Here is a 24,514-nt window from a genome sequence, read left to right on the forward strand (position 1 = left end):
AAGGAAAAGATCCATAAGCCACACATCATGAAGCAGATCCATGTGCATGAAGTGATATGAATGGCAGCCTCAGCCTGGACTCTAGCCAGGCCATGCCCAGTTACTAAATCAATGCATTTTGTGATTTATTGACAGTTTTTAACCCCTGAGACACCAGATTAGTATATAGGGAAAATTCTTATGGTAAAAATGTTTTGGGCAAAGTAGGAGGGTTACGGAAAATGGGTTTAAGTTTATGTTGCCTGTGGTCCCTCTAAAGCAAAATATAGTCAGAACCCCCAAGAGTGACAAACAGCTGATTGCAGATTCACCCTGTCTGACCAAAATAAAAATGTCAGTTTCGAGAAGAATATGCCCCATACACATGATCAGAAATTCCGTCAAAAAAAACTTGGATGGTTTTTCCGACGAAATTCCGTTCAAGCTTACCTTGCATACACACGGCCACACAAAAGTTCTCTGAACTTTCGACCTTAAAGAACGCAGTGACGTACAACACTGCGATGAGCCAAGAAAATGAAGTTCAATGCTTCCGAGCATGCGTCGAATTGTTTCCGAGCATGCGTGATTTTGTGCGTCCGAATTGCATACATACAAACGCATTTTCAGATAGGAACTTTTTCCGACCGAAAAATAGAGAACCTGCTCTCTATCTTTTGCTGGCTGGAATTCTGCCAGCAAAAGTCCGATGGAGCATACACACGGTCGGAATTTCTGACCAAAAGCTCACATCCGACTTTTGCTGGCAGAATTTCTGATCGTGTGTACGGGGTACCTGGGGGGTCCCAGGAGATAGCGGGAACCACTTAGGACGCGCAACACGACTCGCGCATGAGCAGTAGGGAACCAGGAAGTGAAGCCGCAAGCTTCACTTCCTTATTCCCTCACCGAGAATGGCGGCGGCATCAGCCGAGAGCCAAGCTATTGCTCGGCTTCGGCTGCCGACATCGCTGGACTCCTGGACAGGAAAGTGTCCATTTATTAAAAGTCAGCAGCTGCAGTATTTGTAGCTGCTGGCTTTTAATAATTTTTTTTCTAAAAAAGCTGCAATGGTTGTTGTTTTTCAGCTCTCATTTCCCCAGATGCACATTCACCATATTATAATGAAAGTGACTAACACAAGTTAAACTGGCAAATGTGTAACAAAATATTCATTGTCAAAAGTGTCAGTCAATGTTTTATACATACACCCCTAAGTTTTTGTTTTAGGTGTTGTTTTAGTTGCTTATGCTTATATGTTTTGTAAAATAATAGAGATACAACAAAAATGTATAAGATAGTGCAGTATCTCATAATAACCAAATCATTTTAGTTTAAGTCACAAACAAGGCTTCGTATTGGTTACTTTACCATTCACATTTTTTTGCCCTATTAAAGCCTGTGTACAGATTTATTTTGTGTTAAAGTGTGTGTGTAGCCAAACATATTTTATTTTGTTTTAAGTTTGGATAGACTGGATTAGAATCCATTCTGGATGTTTGGTGCTATCCCGGGCTTAGTTAAAGAGATTTACCCTCACTTCCTGTCCAGGTGACAACATGTCACCACAGAGAAAGTGAAAGAAAATCTGCAACAGGGGTACAGACAGAAATAAAACTTCTGAAAGGGGTTCAAGCTCCCCCCCCCACTCTGCTTAACAAAATCATTTTTTATTTCCGCATTAATTCTGAAATATGCTGATTAGATAGAAACCTGCACATGATATGCATAGCCTGTGTATGCTCTAATTTATGTATTTGAACTCATTATTATTGAATTTCTTCATAAAATCCTATCTTCTTCAACAGCATTCAATTTCCAAAGTGGAGCAGTGATATCGGGAAACAAAATGTATGTCGCTAATGGAAAAGACGGCAATTATGACATTGCCCAAACCACTTGTCAAGGGGCACAGGGCATGTTGCCAACTCCACTAAATAGTGCTGAAAATGCAGCCATGCTTCAGGTTGTTAAAGCAAGGAACCGAAGATTTTTCCTTGGAATCAATGACAAAAAACAAGAAGGTGCTTTTGTATACCTCAATGGCAATCCAATTTCTTACAAGAATTGGCACCCAAAGGAACCAAATGGAGGAAAAATTGAAAATTGCGGAGAAATAACTGAACAAGGAACATGGATTGATAGGAGCTGTGACTATAAAAATATCATAGTTTGTGAATTTTCCTAATATTATTTGAAGCTTAAAAACGGAATTTACCAAGTGAAAGATGGCTTTAAATGCATATAATTTGTTTGTGCTACGCATTCATTTAAGATGGCATTTCAGAGCAACACAGTCCTAAAAATGATGGTGAAGGGGCTGGGTAACAGAATATACAATACTTCTGCAATTGGCATGGCTGTCAATTTCCCAAAAGAGGGACACATGGAGAGGCAAGATGATTGATCGCAGCAAACTGTAGGCAACTTGCAATGACATAATGGAGCTCAAAACATGCTGTTAGTTTTGCTGTTTGCAAAACATCTGGTAAAAAAATGGAGCATGTTTCTCCTTTTGTGTACATTTAAACTTCCTGAAAAATATTCCTAAAAAGAAAAGTGTGATAAAATTCTCAGAAAACATAATTTAATTCCAAATTCAAAATCATTTGTTCAAATATGCACTGTGGCACAATCACATGTTAACTGGAAATCTCTTGCTTGTCTTTTTTTTTAATGCGAAGGCTGTTCATGACACATTGCTTCATACACAACTTTACTGTTACACTCAATTTGCTTACCATTGCAACATCTGTGACAGAAGGATGATATGTTACCATCTAACGATGCAGATAGTCTGTTTCAGCAGCAAGAGGGTCAGGTGTAAGACTCATTGGAGACAGTTAGGTGTTGCACAGGCAGGAGAGTTAGTCTAGCTAGTCAGTGCCCTCTCCCCAGGAGACAGGTTGGCATATGAGAAGCATGTATAGGCACAAGAAGTGTATGCCCAGGCCTGTCTGGCCTTACAAACAAGCACTCTGACCAGGCCGACGCCAAAGGAATAAGTTCAGTATGTGCAAAAAACAGACTGAGGATCAAAGCAGATGAAATAGCCAGGGGCTGAATACTTACTTTGTATCGGTGTGATTCTGAGACCCCCTCCTGTAAAGATATTCCTATTGGTAAATAAAAGGGGGGCAGGAACCCTAAAACATACTTTTCTGATGGTACTAAATCCTGGAAAGCTCAGCATTTGGAGTCAAATCTCACATAAGGCATTGAGAGTTGTAGACCCACCATAGAAGTGACCATCCAGCCTCAGTACAGAATGAGAAAAAAAATGTGAACTAAGCACTGTGAACTTAGTGCCTACAAATTAAACAGCCTCCTCCCAAAGTTATTTTACATGAGTAATTGCCTTTTCTTGCGTTTTTAGGATTCTAAAGAATTTCTTTTATATTGTATCAAGTGATTTATTTATGATCACCAGGTTAAATCCCAATCTAATTTCAAAGACTTTTCCCCACTTGCTGTCTATGTGAAGCATGTCAGATAGATCAGGAAGTTTGGAGATGTGTCATTACTTATCAATGTGATAAATGTCAGACAAAACTGGAAGTTAGGGGAAATGTCTTCAGAGGGGACACAGGCAGCATTTAATAACGGATGGAGGGTATAGCCCTTTTGCACACTAAACACACTAAAAAAGACGTTTTGGCTGCAGGTGAGCTTTAGGTTATAAGCTTTATTTTCTGACAAAAGGCTCTTCTGGTCTTATCAACTTCAGGGTCTGTTTAAACCAAAAACTGGTTTGCTAAGCTTCTATAAAATGACCATTTACTATTTTCCTTCCGGCGAGTGCTTGGTCATAGCCGTGCAATCATCATAATCGCCCATAGCTGGATTTCAAGCAATTTAAAAGAATATCAGTATAACTGAAATAAGAACACTGTGCATCCCATTAGTTACAATATACTCAATAAAAACATTCATATTGCTATGGCAAATGTGGGAGATGCATAAGGAAGAGCCACTTTACAGGTCTCTCCCACTGTAATGCCCCGTACACACGATCGGATTTTCCGACAACAAATGTTGGATGTGAGTTTGTTGGCGGAAAGTCAGACCGTGTGTATGCTCCATCGAACATTTGTTGTTGGACTTTCCGATCATGTGTACACAAGTCCGTCGGACAAAAGTCTGTGCATGCTCGGAATCAAGTACGAGCCGGAGATATAACTAGCGTTCGTAATGGAGATATCACGTACGTCTTGTATGTCACTACGTTCGTAATTTTTGGCCAACATTTGTGTGACTGTGTGTATGCAAGACAAGTTGGAGCCAACATCCTTCGAACAAAAATCCACGTTTTTGTTGTCGGAAATTCCAATCGTGTGTACGGGGCGTTAGAGATTGTGCTCTCCTTACTCTAATTTTGAACACAGTATAAAGAAGTACCAAAGGCTTTTTCTAGGAAATGGGGAAACAATGGGAAGTCATCTGCACCAATCAGAGGTGTTGACAGGAGACCTGGTCACACACCTATATTGGCATCAGGGGCGGATCCAGAGTTTAGTCTCGGGAGGGGCACTGCCAGAAAATAAGGCTACTTTCACACTGGGGCGGGCGTCGGCGGTAAAGCGGCGCTATTTTTAGCGCCGCTTTAGCGCCGCTATTTGGCCGCTAGCGGGGTGGTTTTATCCCATTTATTTCTACTGAGACACACAGCCGCTATATCCCAATATGACATGTTGGTGCGGGTCCTTGAATAAACCCTGCCTGCATTCTGGGATCCACACGCATGACATATTGGGATATAGCGGCTGTGTGTCACAGTAGAAATAAATGGGATGCTGGCATTGGGATGCATGTAACACTTTAAGCATCCCCAAGCCAGTAAAAGACAGCCCTGCATGTTAGACGCATGTCTGCTGCACGCCCTGTGTAAATGAAGCCTAAAGATGAATTTTTCTGTCATTCTATATCATCATTATTATCATGATAGTCACACAATACAGGGGCTGTGGCTCAACGCACCTGTACTGTGTGATTATCATGATGATAATGATGATGATTGGTAATTGTAATATGACACATGGAGGGGGTTAATGTACTCACTGATGTATTACTGACCAGTGGCAATTAATTAACCCCTTTGTGCCTCATTAGCGGCACTAGTGGCAGTGTTTATAAACCCCTTCATGCTGTAGCATAAAAGGGGTTAATTAACATTGATAGTGCCACTGTCATATTACAATTACCATTGTTAATTATTTAACCCCCCTCCCCTCCCCCAAAGCGTTAACCTCTTCACAAGGTGTTAACTCATTAACATAAGAATGCCCGCCGTAGCTAATTAACATAAGAATGCCGCCGTAGCTAATTAATATAACAATGCCCGCCGTAGCTAATTAACAAACCAATGCCCGCCGTAGCTAATTAACATGACAATTCCTTAGCTAAGTGCTCACTTACTTGCAGTGCACTGAGCTCTGGCTACAGGTCCATCTTGTCTTCAATCCTGCCGCCTCTGAATAGTGACGTCACACCAGCTGGGACTAGGAAGCTCCTGTCGGGTGGAGATCACTTCGCCTGACACTGTGCTGCAAACCTGCCGGTGTGTAGCAGCGGCCCCGGTGTCACATCACTTCCAGACCCCCATAGTGATGCCACTGGCCCCCAGAGGATATATTTTAGGCCACTTGGGACTTTGGGAGAGCCAGGGGAAGCAGAAATAAAGTCCCTTCAGCTGCATTTAGAAGCCTCGTAACGCAAATCTGGTGAGGTGGCGGAGGGAGAAAGCCTTGGAGTCAGTACTATTTTCTGGGGGGGGGGCAATTGCCCTGTTGCCCTCCCCCTGGATCCGCCCGATTGGCATATCTAATTCTTTACCTGTGTTTCTGAACATGCAACATATTAAGAATTAACAAGTCATAATTGAATGTGATGAACTGTTGATTTACTATTTTTTTTCTCAATATTTTCATTGGTTTTATGAGTTATGCCCTGTACACATGATCGGACATTGATTGGACATTCCGACAACAAAATCCATCTGACTTTTTCAGACGGATTTTGGGCCAAACTTGTCTTGCATATACACGGTCGCAAAAAGTTGTCAGAAAATCCGATCGTTCTGAACGCGGTGACGTAAAACAGGACTATAAACGGGGCAGTAACCAATAGCTTCCGTCTCTTAATTTATTCTGAGCATGCATGGCACTTTGTGTGTCTACACACGATCGGAATTTAACCGATCTGATTTTGTTGTCGGAAAATTTTATATCCTGCTCTCAAACTTTGTGTGTCAGAAATTCCGATGGAAAAAGTCTGATGGAGCCCACACACGGTCGGAATTTCGGACAACACAATCCGATCGCACTTTTTCCATCAGAAAATCCGATCATGTGTACAGGGCATTAGAGTGAGTGAGTACATCCAAATCCTGAGACCACTGGGCCTTTCCTATCAAGTATGGTTATACATCCACCTAGATATCAGATTTAACCTTCATGTACCTTTCCTCTCTAATTGTTCTCAAATATCACAGGTCAACATGAAGAGGTCCAATTGGGGATTGTGAATATTTTCAGCAACTGTCCTCAATTACCTAACCACTTCCTCTTATAGATCTCTGTTAGGCCCAAGGAGAGAACAGTAGTGATGCCAAGGGCATTGTCTAAGAGTGTCTGTAACCTATAATGAATCATGTTAATTGGCAGTGTACATAATAATGCAGTCAGACAAGAATAGAAAAGCAAAGAATGAAGCAAAAGAAAGACAAGAAAATCAAAAGGGATGGATGAGGAGTGCATGATAGGTCCAGGAAGGAGAGCCATATTGGATCCACTGACTCTATGTCACTTCAAATTTAGCTTGCAAATCATTTTGTATGCTTGTTAATCTGTCATTAACCATAATCCAGTTCAGTATGTCCTTGACCAGCTTAAAAGGGAAGATTGATTTATGCTAACATCTCTCTATCACAATTCTGGCAGCTAGAAATTTAAGAAGTCAGTTGATTCACAAATTTTAACTTCCATGCAGATCTGTCTTGTTTGGTAAGAACCACAGAATCCCAATTCATGAACTGTATGTGTCTTTGCAGATTGGACACATTTTCATACACATATTCATGAAAATACAGACATTTTCAGATTGCTAATTGACCTGATTTGGGAATCAGTCTGTTCACCACTAATATGTAAATATTTGTAGATAAAATGTACATTTTGTGCCTGAATCCCCTCCTGTAATCTGGGGTTTTTAGTACTCCTTATATGTTACTATGTATTTGTTATACTGGTTGCCACATTAGTGGCATTGAGCCTATTACCTTGTGGGTGATTATCTGTTTATATTTGGATATTATGCATTTTGCCTTATAAGGGTTGCTTGTTATAATACTCTTATTGTCTGTCTAAATATGTTGTTTACTGGAACCTCGGATCCTGTACCCGAGCATGCTCTTGTTTGTTATACTTTACATTTTTAAATAAACAAATTTGACAAGAAAAATGGCAGCAGGAAGCTTTTGGTAAAGCCAAGATTCCCTTTTAGCACATTCTTTACATTTTTCTTGCATTTTGTTATAGTTATTCATTTCAAGAAAATGTGTGATAATGTTGTTGGTGTACATTTGTATGACAGGTTGCCACCAATACAGTTTTGATTTCACTTTTTATAATCACAGTCCAGTTTCCTAATTGCTATGCCTGGTTTCAGTACTGTGCATAATAAACTGCACCTCTCAATGCCCACTGACAAATCACTGAATAAGACATAACCACTTAAGGACTGCCCCATTTACTGCTAAAGAGCGAATCTCTAGTGCAGAATCACATATATATAAATGTAAGCATGTATAAATGTATATATACAGGAAAACCTTGTTTTTTTTATATAGAGAGAATAACTTGGTTTGAGAGCATTTTATTAGACAAGCAAAATGTTTTAATAAATTTTGACTTGATAAACGGGCAATGTCTTGCTATACAATTAGCATCACGTCACAACTGAGTATAAAAGAAGAGAGGTGCCTCTAAGTGTAGCAATATGGTTACATTTAATGAAGGTACAAAATTTAGCAACTTAGCTACTGATGATTAAAACAGGCACATCTAAGTATGCAGGCATCCGGGGTAAAGCTGTCTACATCCTCTGCACCTTCATCAACGTCATCCCTTCCAGGCTGCGCTCCACGAGCGCTTCAAGCCTCGCTTTTAGGTCGCTCTACTGCAGGGTAGTCTTCCTGGTCACAATTGCAGACTGACAGCGGTGAGAGTCGGCGGTGCAGAGAATGGTCTATGTAGACAGCTTTACCTCGGATGCTTGTATACTTAGATGTGCCTCTTTTTATCATCAACCATGTGAGTTGCTAAATGTTGGACCTTCATATTGCTACACTTAGAGGAGCCTCTCTTCTCTTTTATACTCTGTAGCTCCTGCTGGATTTTGCTTCTAATCCCCTTGTGGAGGCTTCCATTTGTGGATGGACATTTTATGGTTACACAACCTATCATATTGCTATAATCTTTTTATATGCACTATAAACTGAAAGACCTATGAATAAATGGTTGTCGAACGAATCATCAAAGTTTCCATTATTTCTTATGGGGAAATTCGCTTTCATTCAAGCTTTGGATTACATGCATGTTTCCGGAACAAATTATGCCCACAATCCAAGGTTTTACTGTATATGCAGGGAATAAAATCTCTCTTCCCCTAGTAAAAGCAGTACACACATGTCACAAAAATACTGGATACGCACACAGTTAACCCTTTGATTGCCCTAGATGTTTAACCCCTTCCCAGCCAATGTCATTAGTACAGTGACAGTGCATATTTTTTTAGCACTGATCACTGTATTAGTGTCACTGGTTCGTGCAAAGTGTCAGATTGTCAGCCGCAATATTGCAGTCCTACTATGAGTCACTGATTTCTGCCATTACTAGTATAAAAAAATTAAATAAATAAAAATTCCATAAATAAATACCAAAGTTTGTAGACACTATAACATTCGCATAAACCAATCAATATATGCTTATTTGGATTTTTTTTTTTTTTTTTACCAAAAACATGTAGCAGAATACATATTGGCCTACATTTATGAATACAATTGATTTTTTTAAATTCAAAGAATATATATAATAATATTGTGCCAGCTCTATGGAACTAGCAGCCAACATAAACAATAGACAGATTGTGAGAAAATTAAACTTATATAACAATGTGGCGCTTAAGAAATATTGTTCGTTGTCAGGCAAAAGATTCACCAGAATGTGTGTCTGGACTCTGGAGATCTGATTTGAATAACAACATTTTAATGAAAAAAACCCAAACCCAGTGGGCTTATAGGTATATAAATATTAGTTCAAACTGTGATGCTAAACACCTGTGACTAGTGTTTCTTCTTATTAAAACCCATAAACAATGCAAGTGATGACTTTCTCAAAACATAAATTGAATAAACCTATATACTCCCCGACAGGGTGTGCAAAAAAATGGTAGTAATCATAAATGTGTAAACATCTGAAAATGTGAAGCAAAAAATACCAATGTAAAGCAGGTGGTATAGGGTATGGAATCCAACCCAATGAACATTAACCACTTCAGCCCCGGAAGGTTTTACCCCCTTCCTGACCAGAGCACTTTTTACAATTCAGCACTGCGTCGCTTTAACTGCTAATTGCACGGTCATGCAATGCTGTACCCAAACGAAATTTGCGTCCTTTTCTTCCCACAAATAGAGCTTTCTTTTGATGGTATTTGATCACCTCTGCCGTTTTTATTTTTTGCGCTATACACGGAAAAAGACCGAAAATTTTTAAAAAAAATGATATTTTCTACTTTTTGTTCTAAAAAAAATCCAATAAACTCAATTTTAGTCATACATTTAGGCCAAAATGTATTCGGCCACATGTCTTTGGTAAAAAAAATGTCAATAAGTGTATATTTATTGGTTTGCGCAAAAGTTATAGCGCCTACAAACTAGGGTACATTTTCTGGAATTTACACAGCCTTTAATTTATGACTGCCTATGTCGTTTCTTGAGGGGCTAAAATGGCAGGACGGTACAAAACCCCCACAAATGACCCCATTTTGGAAAGTAGACACCCCAAGGAAATTGCTGAGAGGCATGTTGAGCCCATTGAATATTCATTTTTTTTGTCCCAAGTGATTGAATAATGACAAAAAAAAAAAAATTACAAAAAGTTGTCACTAAATGATATATTGCTCACACAGGCCATGGGCATATGTGGAATTGCACCCCAAAATACATTTAGCTGCTTCTCCTGAGTATGGGGATACCACATGTGTGGGACTTTTTGGGAGCCTAGCCGCGTACGGGGCCCCGAAAACCAATCACTGCCTTCAGGATTTCTAAGGGCGTACATTTTTTATTTTACTCCTCACTACCTATCACAGTTTTGAAGGCCATAAAATGCCCAGATGGCATAAAACCCCCCCAAATGACCCCATTTTGGAAAGTAGACACCCAAAGCTATTTGCTTTGAGGCATGTTGAGTCCATGGAATGTTTTATATTTTGACACAAGTTGCGGGAAAGTGACAAATTTTTTTTTTTTTTTTTGCACAAAGTTGTCACTAAATGATATATTGCTCACACAGGCCATGGGCATATGTGGAATTGCACCCCAAAATACATTTAGCTACTTCTGAGTACGGGGATACCACATGTGTGGGACTTTTTGGGAGCCTAGCCGCGTACGGGGCCTCGAAAACCAATCACCGCCTTCAGGATTTCTAAGGGTGTAAATTTTTGATTTCACTCTTCACTGCCTATCACAGTTTCGGAGGCCATGGAATGCCCAGGTGGCACAAACCCCCCCAAATGACCCCATTTTGGAAAGTAGACACCCCAAGCTATTTGCTGAGAGGCATGGTGAGTATTTTGCAGATCTCATTTGTTTTTGAAAATAAAGAAAGACGAGAAAAAATTTTTTTTTTTTCTTTTTTCAATTTTCAAAACTTTGTGACAAAAAGTGAGGTCTGCAAAATACTCACTATACCTCTCATCAAATAGCTTGGAGTGTCTACTTTCCAAAATGGGGTCATTTGGGGGGGTTTTTTGCCATCTGGGCATTCCATGGCCTACGAAACTGTGATAGGCAGTGAAGAGTGAAATCAAAAATTTACGGCCTTAGAAAGCTTGAAGGCGGTGCTTGGTTTTTGGGGTCCCGTACGTGGCTAGGCTCCCAAAAAGTCTCACACATGTGGTATCCCCGTACTCAGGAGAAGCAACAGAATGCATTTTGGGGTGTAATTTCACATATTCCCATGGCATGTTTGAGCAATATATCATTTAGTGACAACTTTGCGCAAAAAAAAATTAAAAAAATAAAAAATTGTCTATTTCCCGCAACTTGTGTCACAATATAAAATATTCCATGGACTCGACATGCCTCTCAGCAAATAGCTTGGGGTGTCTACTTTCCAAAATGGGGTCATTTTGGGGGGTTTTGAACTGTCCTGGCATTTTATGCACAACATTTAGAAGCTTATGTCACACATCACCCACTCTTCTAACCACTTGAAGACAAAGCCCTTTCTGACACTTTTTGATTACATAAAAAAATAATTTTTTTTTGCAAGAAAATTACTTTGAACCCCCAAACATTATATATTTTTTTAAAGCAAATGCCCTACAGATTAAAATGGTGGGTGTTTCATTTTTTTTTTTCACACAGTATTTGCGCAGCGATTTTTCAAACGCATTTTTGGGGGAAAAAACACACTTTTTTAAATTTTAATGCACTAAAACACACTATATTGCCCAAATGTTTGATGAAATAAAAAAGATGATCTTAGGCCGAGTACATGGATACCAAACATGACATGCTTTAAAATTGCGCACAAACGTGCAGTGGCGACAAACTAAATACATTTTTAAAAGCCTTTAAAAGCCTTTGCAGGTTACCACTTTAGATTTACAGAGGAGGTCTACTGCTAAAATTACTGCCCTCGATCTGACGTTCGCGGTGATACCTCACATGCATTGTGCAATTGCTGTTTACATTTGACGCCAGACAGACGCTTTCGTTCGCCTTAGCGCAAGAGCAGGGGGGACAGGGGTGCTTTTTTTTTTTTTTTTTTTTTTTTCTTTATTATTATTATTTTTTTAAAACTGTTCCTTTCATTTTTTTTTTTTTAAATCATTTTTATTGTTATCTCAGGGAATGTAAATATCCCCTATCATAGCAATAGGTAGTGACAGGTACTCTTTTTTGAAAAAATTGGGGTCTATTAGACCCTAGATTTCTCCTCTGCCCTCAAAGCATCTGACCACACCAAGATCGGTGTGATAAAATGCTTTCCCAATTTCCCAATGGCGCTGTTTACATCCGGCGAAATCTAAGTCATAAAATGCTCATAGCTTCCGGTTTCTTAGGCCATAGAGATGATTGGAGCCACTCTGGTCTCTGATCAGCTCTATGGTCAGCTGGCTGAATCACCGGCTGCATTCTCAGGTTCCCTGTTGAGACAGGAGAGCCAGAGAAAAACACGGAAGACGTTGGGGGGGGTGCATTCCCTCCCACTGCTTGTAAAAGCAGTCTAGAGGCTAATTAGCCGCTAGGATTGCTTTTACATGAAAGCCGACCGCTGGCTAAAAAGAATGATACCAAGATGATACCTAAACCTGCAGGCATCATTCTGGTATAACCACTCAAAGTCGTGAATGGCGTACCTGAAGACAAAAAAATGGTTAACAATAAAGCACAGTAAACGGTAAAGTATAAAAAATTGCATACCTGAAAAGCAAACATGATAAAACATAATAACAATAAAATATTGCAGAATAGAATACAGTAAAAAAGAGCAGAACAATAGAGAGAATAGAGAGAGAAAGAACAATAAAACGACAACTATTATTTTTTATTTTATATTTTTGTTTGTGTTTTTTTTTTTTTTTTACACTTTTTTTTGTAACTAACTTTTATAACTGTAACCGGTTCCAGGTTCGGGTCTCTCAAAATGCGATGGCATCTTGGGAGACCCTGTGAAAGTGTGCCTAGTCTGTGCAATGCTGTACCCTACGCTAATACTCAACTAGTGAATGGTAGCGTTCAAAATATTCACCAATGCAAAGACCAGGATTGTCAGGACAGGAGAGACAATAATAGCGGGTGTCACGCCTATATCCGCGCTTGCTGCAGACACAACATCTTTTTTGGGGGGGTTAGTTGGGTAGGGGTACTCGGGAGGACATAAAGAAAATGCCTCTCATGCAGCCGACTGCATTTGGTTGGGGATGTGAATGGGGGAAGTACGGGCGCTGCAAAAGTGGTGGGTTCCCAATTAGGATTGGCGAATGCAGCAGGAAGGGCATTATGGGCACGACGGGCCTGTGTTTGTCTTTTTGGTGGCAGCGGGACATTACTTGTGCTTGCCACCTCACCAGCTTGAACTGCATTAATGGGACTCGCCACGTCACCAAGTGTTACTGCAGTGCGGGTTTGACTACGACCGGGGTGTACTAGGCCACTGGTGCTTGCCAGTTCACCAAAACGCTACAAAAAAAACTGTTAGCGATCGCAGGGATCAGGCCTGACTCTGCGAACGCTGCAGTTATGCGTTTAGTGTTTTGTAAGTGTCAGTGATCGATCGATACTGCTCTTGGGTGGGCTGGGCTGGGCCGGGCGGAGGGGCAAAACGCAGGTGCTAGCAGGTATCTGGGCTGATCCCGCTAACACTGCGTTTGTGGGAACCCTAAACTGCTGGGGACGCTAGTATAGATCTGATCAGATCAGATATTGATCCGATCAGATACTATACCACCAAGGGAGGTGTACGGAGCGTGCGTGGGTGTTAGCGGTACTGGCGCTAACCTGACGCTGCCTGGGGCTGGTGCTTGCCAGTTCAACAAAATGCTACCAAAAAAACTGTTAACGATCGCAGGGATCAGGCCTGACTCTGCGAACGCTGCAGTTATGCGTTTAGTGTTTTGTAAGTGACAGTGATCGATTGATACTGCACTTGGGTGGGCTGGGCTGGGCCGGGCTGGGCCGGGCGGAGGGGCAAAACGCAGGTGCTAACAGGTATCTGGGCTGATCCCGCTAACACTGCGTGTTTGGGAACCCTAAACTGCTGGGGACGCTAGTATAGATCTGATCGGATCAGATATTGATCCGTTCAGATACTATACCACTAAGGGAGGTGTACGGTGCGTGCTTGGGTGTTAGCGGTACTGGCGCTAACCTGACGCTGCCTGGGGCTGGTGCTTGCCAGTTCACCAAAACGCTACCAAGAAAACTGTTAGAGATCGCAGGGATCAGGCCTGACTCTGCGAACGCTGCAGTTATTTGTTTAGTGTTTTGTAAGTGACAGTGATCGATCGATACTGCACTTGGGTGGGCTGGGCTGGGCCGGGCGGAGGGGAAAAACGCAGGTGCTAGCGGGTATCTGGGCTGATCCCGCTAACACTGCGTTTTTGGGAACCCTAAACTGCTGGGGACGCTAGTATAGATCTGATCGGATCAGATATTGATCCGTACAGATACTATACCACTAAGGGAGGTGTATGCTGCGTGCGTGGGTGTTAGCGGTACTGGCGCTAATCTGACGCTGCCTGGGGCGACGCATATCACCGCCGGGCGATCAGGGGGCTAAACCTTTATTCGTAATAAAGGGCGGGGGCCCTGACACTATAAAAAATAAACGAACTAACCAGCGTCACCTGTAACACTTATACGGTGATCAGTGGTGAAAGGGTTAACTAGGGGGCAATCAAGGGGTTAAAACATTTATTAGATAGTATATGGGGGTCCCTGACGCTATAAAACGCTGACGGCGAACCTAAATATTTACCTCCCTAACTAGCGTCACCAGCGACACTAATACAGCGATCAGAAAAATGATCGCTTAGTGACACTGGTGACAGGGGGTGATCAAGGGGTTAAAACTTTATTAGGGGGGGTTAGGGGGTACCCTAGACCTAAAGGGGGCTACCACTCACTGCCCTAACACTGTAACTGTCACAAACTGACACCAATCAGTAATCAGAAAAAAAAAAAAAAATACTGCTTGGTGTCAGTTTGTGACGGGGGGGGGGGGTGGTTGGGGGGGATCGGGGGGGGGGGTCGGGGGTGTTTTATGTGCCTGGCATGTTCTACTGTGTGTGTTTGTGCACTTACATGTCTTCTCTCCTCGGCGCTGGAACGGAAACTGCCAAGCCGAGGAGAGATGACATCACATCCTCTGCCTGTGTGAAACTACACACAGGCAGGGGAGGATTCCGATTGGCTGGGAGCGATCGCGAGGGGGGGGCCACGATCGGATGGTCTCCCCCTCGCCTCCCAACGCTCCCAGCGATATGCCGACCGCCGCTGGCACCGGGGGGGGTCCGATCGGACCCCCCGCCCGCGGGAGGCAGATCACGTACAGGTACGTGATTCTGCCTGGCCGTGCCATTCTGCCGATGTATATCTGCGTTAGGCGGTCGGCAAGTGGTTAATATATGTGTCAACACACCATAAATAATAAATCAGTGTTCACCAAAAACATGATAAAGTACATAAATCTAGTGTTGAAAATGTTGAAAAAAAAGGAGCCAGTTCCAATATTTTCCCACACGTTGGGGTTTCCTTGCACTATAGAAGCTCGAGTGAACCTTGGGGTGGTTTGGCTCTGGGGTGTCTGGTGGATATGTGTAACGAATGAAATACCCTTACCAGAGGAGGTGGACTCACTAACCACGGGCTGCGAGTCAGATAGGCTTGTCTCGAAGAACATCCGAGGGGCAGCTGCTCAGAGGAGATAGATGCAAAGCCTGATCTTGGTGTGGCGAGGCGTAACAGCAACTACTCACCAACCGTCCAGATCGTCATCTTGTACTCTGGAAATCTCACCCGTTCAGGTAGGTAAACGCTGATATATACACTTTTGGTCGATCAATAAGGTGTATATTCCTCAGGGGAAGAAAATGAAAAAAATCCTCCACATAGTGTGAATCTGCTTCATACAAAATTTAATGAAGTAAAAATAGTATTCAGGTACTGACAACAACAGGACCAGGATAAAAACTGACTGTATAAAAAGCGCTTAAAAAGTGGCTCAGCAGGCATATCAGACCCGACGCGTTTCGTCCTTGTGGACTTCAACTGGGGTACGTTACTGGTTTTGAGAAAGTCATCACTTGCATTGTTTATGGGTTTTAATAAGAAGAAACACTAGTCACAGGTGTTTAGCATCACAGTTTGAACTAATATTTATATACCTATAAGCCCACTGGGTTTGGGTTTTTTTCATTAAAACGTTGTTATTCAAATCAGATCTCCAGACACACATTCTGGTGAATCTTTTGCCTGACAACGAACAATATTTCTTAAGCGCCACATTGTTATATAAGTTGATTTTTTAAAATTGTTTATTGGATATGTTTTATAGCAGAAAGTAAAAAATATTGTTTTTGTTTTCAAAATCGTCGGCCTTTTTTTGTTTATAGTGCAAAAAAATACCACCAAAAAGAAAGCTCTATTTGTGGGGGAAAAAAATGACATATATTGTTATTTGGGTACAGCATTGCATGACGCGCAATTATCAGTTAAATGAAGGCAGTGACGTATCGCAAAATAGGGACTGGTCATGAAGGGGGTTAAATCTTCTGGAGTGGTTAAAATCTCTTTCAGTTTTACCATGCCCATTATAACTAAGCCGCACTAATGTAACCATGGCCATTGAGAAATTACCACTTTAGATAAACCACATCTGCTTTTTGCAACTGGGTGACATAACAGTCCTCCTTCCCCTTCTCTGATTTCACTGGGCAAAAGAGTAGCAACTCTAATACACGATTCATGAATTGCACCTCCTTGGAAAGGTTGGTAATTCTTTTCAACCAGTTCTATTATGTGTGTGCCCCTGTAAACACAGAAAAGCCAGATCCTGACAATTTAGTACAAAGCTTTGCCAAGATAAAAAAAAAAAGAAAAGGTGATACTCAGGATCAAATTGAAAGCTACTACAAAAACAGACTCAAATAATAATCAAATGTAATTAAAATATTTTTAATTAAAACATAACTGGATTAAATTGAAGTCTTTTATATCTGCCTACACTTACATCTTAAGGCTCCATTTACATTAGCCTGTCTCCAAAGGCGCACGATTTCCAGACTTTGGAGCGCGATTTTGATGCAACTTTGATCTGACTTTTTATTCTCTGGACCAATGGTAGGGCAGGCACCTTTTTAAAGTCGTTGCAACTTTAAGTCATACCAGTTTGAAAGGGTGCCATTGAAAAGAATGGGCTGCGACTTGTCATGTGACTTTGATGTCCAAAGTCGCATCTGCCATTCACACAACTGTGAATGAAGCCTAAGGGAAATACCTTCTGCAACTATTTCCACTTCTGACAGCAGTCACTTTTAATGTTTGTTGTTGTCTTTCTAGCACATACTATACAATTTTTGCTGCGGGTCAGTTTTTTTTGTTTAATAGCACGTAAAATTTTATAATTTATTTAGCTTCCTCAATGGTCGTTTACTTGACTGAACAAGTGATTTTAAGAGGTCTTCTGGAATTAATGTTGCAATCGCTGTACTAAGTCCAGCGCAAACAAACTCTATCCTGAAGAGGATATGGATAGATTAGAAAACACTGCAAATTTTAAGTGAAGCATATTTAGACCAAAAAAAAAAAAGAAACAAAAAAAGGCATCCAGTGTGCAGAAAGGGTTCAGTGTTATGGACAATAGCAAGAGCTTCCAAACTGTGCTTTTTAAATTACACAAAGTTTGGAATGTCTGTGTATTGCCCTTTGATCCATACCACTTAACCCTTGGTATCTGTGACATGCTTATTAAAAGGGGTTGTAAAGTCAGAAGTTTTTTTATCTTAATGCATTTTATGCATTAGGATAAAAAACCTTCTGTGTGCAGCAGCTCCTCTCAGCCCCCCAATACTTACCTGAGGACTTTCTCTGTCCAGCAATGATCATGGATGTCTTATAGGGCGTACACACGGTCGGACTTTGTTCGGACATTCCGACAACAAAATCCTGGGATATTTTCCGATGGATGTTTGCTCAAACTTGTCTTGCATACACACGGTCACACAAAGTTGTCGGAAAATCCAATCGTTCTGAACGCGGTGACGTAAAACACGTACGTCGAGACTATAAACGGGGCAGTGGCCAATAGCTTTCATCTCTATATTTATTCTGAGCATGCGTGGCACTTTGTCCGTCGGATTTGTGTACACACTATCATAATTTCCGACAACGGATTTTGTTGTCGGAAAATTTTATCTCCTGCTGTCCAACTTTGTGTGTCAGAAAATCCGATGGAAAATGTCCGATGGAGCCCACACACGGTCGGAATTTCCGACAACACGCTCCGATCGGACATTTTCCATCAGAAAATCCGACCGTGTGTGCGGGGCATTAGTGTTCCTAGATTGGCTCTAAATCGAATGTTTCACTAAAAGTAGACAAAAATGTTGCCAGCATCCCTAATGCAAATTTATATATTGGGGGTCCCCCATACGAAAGTTGGGACTTTAAAGGCAACTGGATATCATAGTTTTCTACAATGGATTTAAAATTAAATATATTTTATTGTTAAGTCAAAAACTAAAAGGTCAGTGCATAAGATTATTGCAACTGACTCATTAATAACAACAGGGACATAGAAAAAGGGGGTATCAGAATACAAAATAACAACAAATATAGTCTCTTACAAGAATACACATGTCAATATACAAACACAGTTGTGGTTTCCTCTTGGAAGAGAGAAAAAAGGCCCGACACGTTTCAGGAATTGATCCTTTCTTCAGGGGCTTGTTATATGTAGAAATAGGTGTACATCTATAAGAAAGAACGAATCATCAGGGTTGAACAATGTGGGGACAGGAAATAAGAGGAGCATCGATGAGGAAAAGGAAGACAAGTCGGCCATAAGACAAGCCCAGAAAAAAAAAAAAAAAAAGGGGGGGGAGGAGGGAGGGAGGGGGATGAATATGAAAAAATGGTTAAAAGTAAAAAACCTAATACAAAACCTGGACGTATTTGCTGAGGAATGTTTGCTGGACGGAGTTGAATAAGAATCTGGTCCAGAGAGAAGAGAATTAGTTTTTTTATTTGGAATAATCCACTGTGGTGGGGCACAATGAGGTAACACTTAGTTGGTGTAAGTTGTATATAGACCACGATGTGCGATATGGCACTCAGTAGTGCCCCAGCATAAGGGTTTTGAAACTTAAATATGGTATACCTGTATGATCAGAAAAGACGAGTTTTAAAAAAAAAAAAAAAAAAAAAAAAAACAAGGGGTATCATGCATAAACTTTCCTTCAAAGAGAAGAAAATTGATTATTTGGAATGAACAACTGTATTTAGTCTAATCATTAAAAGTAGATATTGCGACATACAATTGTATATAGATTTGTATATTTAATTTGAAATAGACAAATACATTTGATCTGAGAATCCAAATAATGAATTAAAACGAACAAAAAAGAGAAATTCACTCTTATATGGATCATAATTATAAAGCCACAAAGTGTCTCTATAAGATAAATTGTTCCTTCCTTGTAGTCTGGCAGGACTTCTGAAAGTTTAAAGCCTATTATTATAATGTGTACAGATAATTCAAAAGGTATCAAATGCTAATAGGTTTAAAGCTTATCATAACATGTATTGCTCAAGGTACATACCCGTGATTAGAGTCAGAAAAGCTCTCAAAGTTGCAACATCTACATCACATCAGCAAACAGTCAGCATTGTGACTGTGCTGATGTCTGGTTTTTATAGGGGTGTAAGAGGTCAACTGCATTTGCGTAGCAGTCAATAACAAAGCTGATTTGTATCAGCCTCAAAGCTCCAAAAACAGCTGATTTCTATCTGCCTTGGAGCTCTGATAGTGTTCCTAGATTCTCCCTCCTGATTGGCTGAGACACAGCAGCGGCACAATTGGCTGCCACTGCTGTCAAAGTCAGTTATCCAATCAGGAGAGGGGGGGCTGGGTTGGGCTCCATGTCTGAATGGACACAGGGGACTGTGACTCGACTTGGGTGCCCACATAGCAAGCTCCTTGCTGTGAGGGCACTAAACAGGAGGGAGGGCTCAGGAGCTCCAAAGAAGGACCCGAGAAGAGGAGGATCCAGGCTGCTCTGTGCAAATCTATTGCAGCAGAGCAGGTAAGTATAACATGTTTGTTATTTTATAGGGAAAAAAAACAAGACTATACAATCACTTTAGGTAAGGAAAATCTGTGAGTGCAATTTTACCTACAATTTATTCATATGTGACCACACTTAAAGGGTAAGTTCACCTTTTCGGGCAGAATTTCCCTTTTACATAGTTAGTCAGGTTGAAAAAAGACACAAGTCTATCCAGTTCAACCATAAAAATAAATAAATAAAAAATAATATCAAACAATCCCATATACCCAACCCTATACCCACAGTTGATCTAGAGGAAGGCGAAAACCCCCCAGCAAAGCATGATCCAATTTGCTCCAGCAGGGAAAAAAAATTCTTTCCTGACCCCCAAGAGGCAATCAGATTTTCCCTGGATCAACTTTACCTATAAGTGTTAGTACCCAGTTATATTGTGTGCATTTAGGAAAGAATCCAGACCTTTCTTAAAGCAATCTACTAAGCTGGCCAGAACCACATCTGGAGGGAGTCTATTCCACATTTTCACAGCTCTTACTGTGAAGAAACCTTTCCGTATTTGGAGATGAAAGTGCCCCCTTGTCCTCTGTGTTGACTGTAAAGTGAATAACAACACCAAGTTCACTATATGGACCCTTTACATATTTGTACATGGTGATCATACCCCCCCTTAATCTCCTCTTCTCAAGAGAGAATAAATTCAGTCCCTCTAATCTTTCCTCATAGCTGAGCTCCTCCATGCCTCTTATCAGTTTGGTTGCCCTTCTCTGCACTTTCTCCAGTTCCCCTATATCCTTTTTGAGAACTGGTTCCCAAAACTAAACTGCATATTCCAGATGAGGTCTTACTAATGATTTGTACGGAGCAAAATGATATCTCTCTCTCTCTCTCTTTCTCTCTCTCTCTCACTCTCTGGAGTCTATACCTCTCTTAATACAAGAAAGGACTTTGCTCGCCTTGGATACTGCAGCTTGGCATTGCATGTAATTATTGAGCTTATGATCTACCAAAACTCCAAGATCCTTCTCCACTATGGATTCCCCCAGTTATACTCCCCATAGTATGTATGATGCATGCATATTAGCCCCCAAGTGCATAACTTTACATTTATCAACATTAAACCTCATCTGCCACATAGTCGCCCAATCAGACAGTGCATTGAGGTTGGCTTGTAAATTGGAGACATCCTGTAAGGACGTTATTCCACTGCATAGTTTGGTGCCATCTGCAAAGACTGAAATGGTACTTTTAATCCCAGACCCAATATCATTTATAAAGATGTTAAAAAGTAAGGTTCCCAACACTGAACCTTGGGGTACACCACTGCTAACCTTAGACCATTCACAGTAAGAATCATTAACCACTACTCTCTGAATTGAGTCTTTTAGCCAGTTTTCTATACATTTACAAACTGATATTTCCAAGCCTGTAGACTTTACCTTACACATTAGCCGTGTGTGGGGAACTGCGTCAAACACTTTTGCAAAATCCAAGTATACCACGTCCACCACCACCCCTCTGTCCAAAGTTTTACTTACCTCTTCATAAAAAGAAATCAGATTTGTTTGACAACTTCTGTCTTTCGTGAACCCATGCTGTCTGTTGCTTAAAATATTTTTTTACAGCAAGAACTCATCTAGGTGGTCTTTTATTAAATTCTCCAGTATCTTCCCGACTATAGAAGTTAAACTAACAGGTCTATAGTTACTTGGTAAAGACTTTGTCCCCTTTTTAAACATGGGCACCACATTGGCCCTATGCTAATTCAGTCGTACTATTCCCGTCATTAATGAGTCCCTAAAAATTAGAAACAATGGCTTTGAAATGACAGAGCTCAATTCTTTTAGAATCTGTGGGTGGATGCCATCTGGTCCAAGTGCTTTATCGACCTTTAGTATATCTAAATATTTCTGGACCATATCACTTTTGCGACATTGTGGATCATTTGGGGCTGTGTCAATACCATCCCCATTATGGACTTGAGCTCCCCCATGCTCCTTTGTATACATAGAACTGAAGAATGAACTTAATTTGCCTTCTCTTTGTTCCCAGTGACCCACTCTAGATTATTTTGTATATGGCCTACATGCTCAGACCTGACCTTTTTACTATTAATATATTTGAAGAATTTTTTGGGGTTTGTCCTACTATCTTTTGCAATCTGTCTTTCATTTTGAATTTTTGCGTCCTTGATTACCTTTTTACATATTCTGTTATATTCTTTGTAACATTTAAGCAACAATAGTGTTCCTTCATTTTTATATTTTTTAAAATAAGTAATAAGTAAAAGCGTTTTCCAATGTCATTTCTGGCCTAGCCATCCCAATGTGCTTTTCTCTCAATTACTTTACCTTACTTATCCCCCCTTGAATCAGCAAGGTGTCCACATACTAGGGAGGAAAGTGCAGGAAAGAAAGTCAAACATGATAAGAGAATGTTCACTTCACTGGGGCTTAGCCCACTGGGGCTTATTGTCAAGCTGACACCTGGATCTCCTTCCCCACAGTCACAGGCTGTCCAATCGCTCTTATCTTCTGTTATAAGCGAACTGCTTGTGGAACGTGTCTCCAATTGCAGGACTGTGGACCTGTCAGCATAGACTGTGTCTCTCCTTACACTGTCATGTGGTTGGACATCAGGCCGAACCTTCTGTTATCATGTGTTATCACTTTACTTCCCTGCATGCTTTTGCTTGACTACTCTTAGGCGCCTTTCACACGGACGGCTATTCTGCCACAGTTAAAAGCATGTTTTTTTTTCTGTGAAGTTCAAGACACCAGGCACTGCGATCAGCTGCACTTGTACAGTGCGATTAGCTGCGGTTGCGTTTAGCTGCGGTTTGACATTTCCATAGCAACCCGACAGGGTACCGACTCATATTGAATGGGGATCCGACTTGGATCCCCGCCAATACCAGGCACTGTGTTTGGTATGAATCTTGAGGGGGAACTCCACACCAAATTTTAAATAAAAAACCGGCATGGGTTCCCCTCCAAGAGCATACCATACACGTACCCCTACCCATTCAACTGGGGAAAAAAGTGTCAATAAAAAAACAACACAACACAGGTTTTAAAAGTAATTTATTAGGCAGCTCCGGGGGTCTTCTTCCGACTTCGGGGGTCTCTCAGGCCTCTTCTCCCTCTCTCCAGTGTCGTCTCCGTGCTCTCTGGTTCTTCTCCGGTGCCTTTTTCCTTCTGCCGGGCTCCTCCGCTATCTCCTCTCTCCTCCCCGACAACCAACGGCAAGGGTTGTCGGGAAGAGGACCTTGTCCTCATCAACATGGGGACAAGGTGCTTTGGGGTGGGGGGGCCCGCAGGACGCCCCCCCTTGCCCCAAAGCACCAACCCCTCATGTTGAGGGCATGCAGCCTGGTATGGTTCAGGACGGGGGGCGCTCGCTCATCCCCACTCCCTTTCCTGACCGATCGGGCTACATGCTCGGATAAAGGTCTGGTATGGATTTTGGGGGGACCCCCACGCCATTTTTTCGGCGTACGGGGTGCCCCTTGGAATCCATACCAGACCGAAGGGCCTGGTATGCTCTTGGAGGGGAACCCATGCCATTTTTCTATTTAAAATTTGGCGTGGAGTTCACCCTCAAGATTCATACAAACAGTGCCTGGCATTGGTGGGGATCCAAGTCGTATCCCTGTGCTTGTCATTGGGAAAGGAAAAAACAATTCTCCTTTCCTGATGAGCGAGCCAGCCCGGCGCTGCTATCCGCAGCTGACACAGTGCACTGTGATTACCTGCAGTTATGTGCGGAAAGCTGCGCTAAATCGCTTCTGGACGCAGTCAATTCTATTTTTTCTATCCGCACAAAACCGCCGGTATTAAAAACGCAGCTAACAGCAGTGTGTGAATGGGGCCATAGGAAAGCATTGTGTGCTTTTAGCTGCAGTAGAAAACTAGAAAATCTGCAGCTAAAAGCACCATTCTATCCGTCCGTGTGAAGGGGGCCTTAGGGCTCCTTCACATCTGTGGAAGTGACTATTGCTCCTCTGAAAAGATCCATGCTTGGATCGCTTTTCAGAGCTGTTTAAGAGGTGGTGAGGAGCAGGGGCAGATCCAGAGTCTAGTCTTGGGAGGGGCACTGCCAGAAAATACATTTTTTTGGGGGGGCAATTTATCGGGGCTCCTTCACATCTGTAGAATTGACTTTTGCTCCTCTGAAAAGATCCATGCTTGGATCGCTTTTCAGAGCTGTTTAAGAGGTGGTGAGGAGCAGGGGCAGATCCAGAGTCTAGTCTTGGGAGGGGCACTGCCAGAAAATACGTTTTTTTGGGGGGGCAATTTATCGGGGAAATGGCTGGTGTTGGCGCTTCAATCATCACGGCACCATGGTTGTTATGGTGTCATAATGATTGAAGCGCATTATTTATATTATTGCATTGTTGTATAAAATGAAATAGTTCAAATCACCGTAATGCAGAATCAGTGGGAGCCCTGAGTGTGTCACT

At 41.5% G+C, this 24,514-nt stretch overlaps 1 protein-coding gene and 1 long non-coding RNA gene across 2 annotated transcripts in view; one reads left to right on the plus strand and one right to left on the minus strand.

Moving 5' to 3' along the window:
* LOC141106725 (uncharacterized) overlaps nt 1-24,514 on the plus strand; it is a 106,709-nt gene that overhangs the window by 55,136 nt on the left and 27,059 nt on the right. The window contains exon 11 of the mRNA XM_073597660.1: nt 1,788-2,161. Within this exon, the coding sequence (XP_073453761.1) occupies nt 1,788-2,161 (374 nt within the window). The remainder of the gene's footprint in view (nt 1-1,787; nt 2,162-24,514) is intronic.
* On the minus strand, nt 18,565-19,655 carry LOC141106246 (uncharacterized). The gene is made up of 3 exons (XR_012235701.1): nt 19,591-19,655; nt 18,934-19,148; nt 18,565-18,742 (listed from the first exon to the last, which is right to left on the minus strand). It is a non-coding gene; the product is annotated as an uncharacterized lncRNA (long non-coding RNA).

The sequence above is a fragment of the Aquarana catesbeiana genome, linkage group LG08 (assembly GCF_042186555.1).
Source record: "Aquarana catesbeiana isolate 2022-GZ linkage group LG08, ASM4218655v1, whole genome shotgun sequence".
Taxonomy (NCBI): domain Eukaryota; kingdom Metazoa; phylum Chordata; class Amphibia; order Anura; family Ranidae; genus Aquarana; species Aquarana catesbeiana.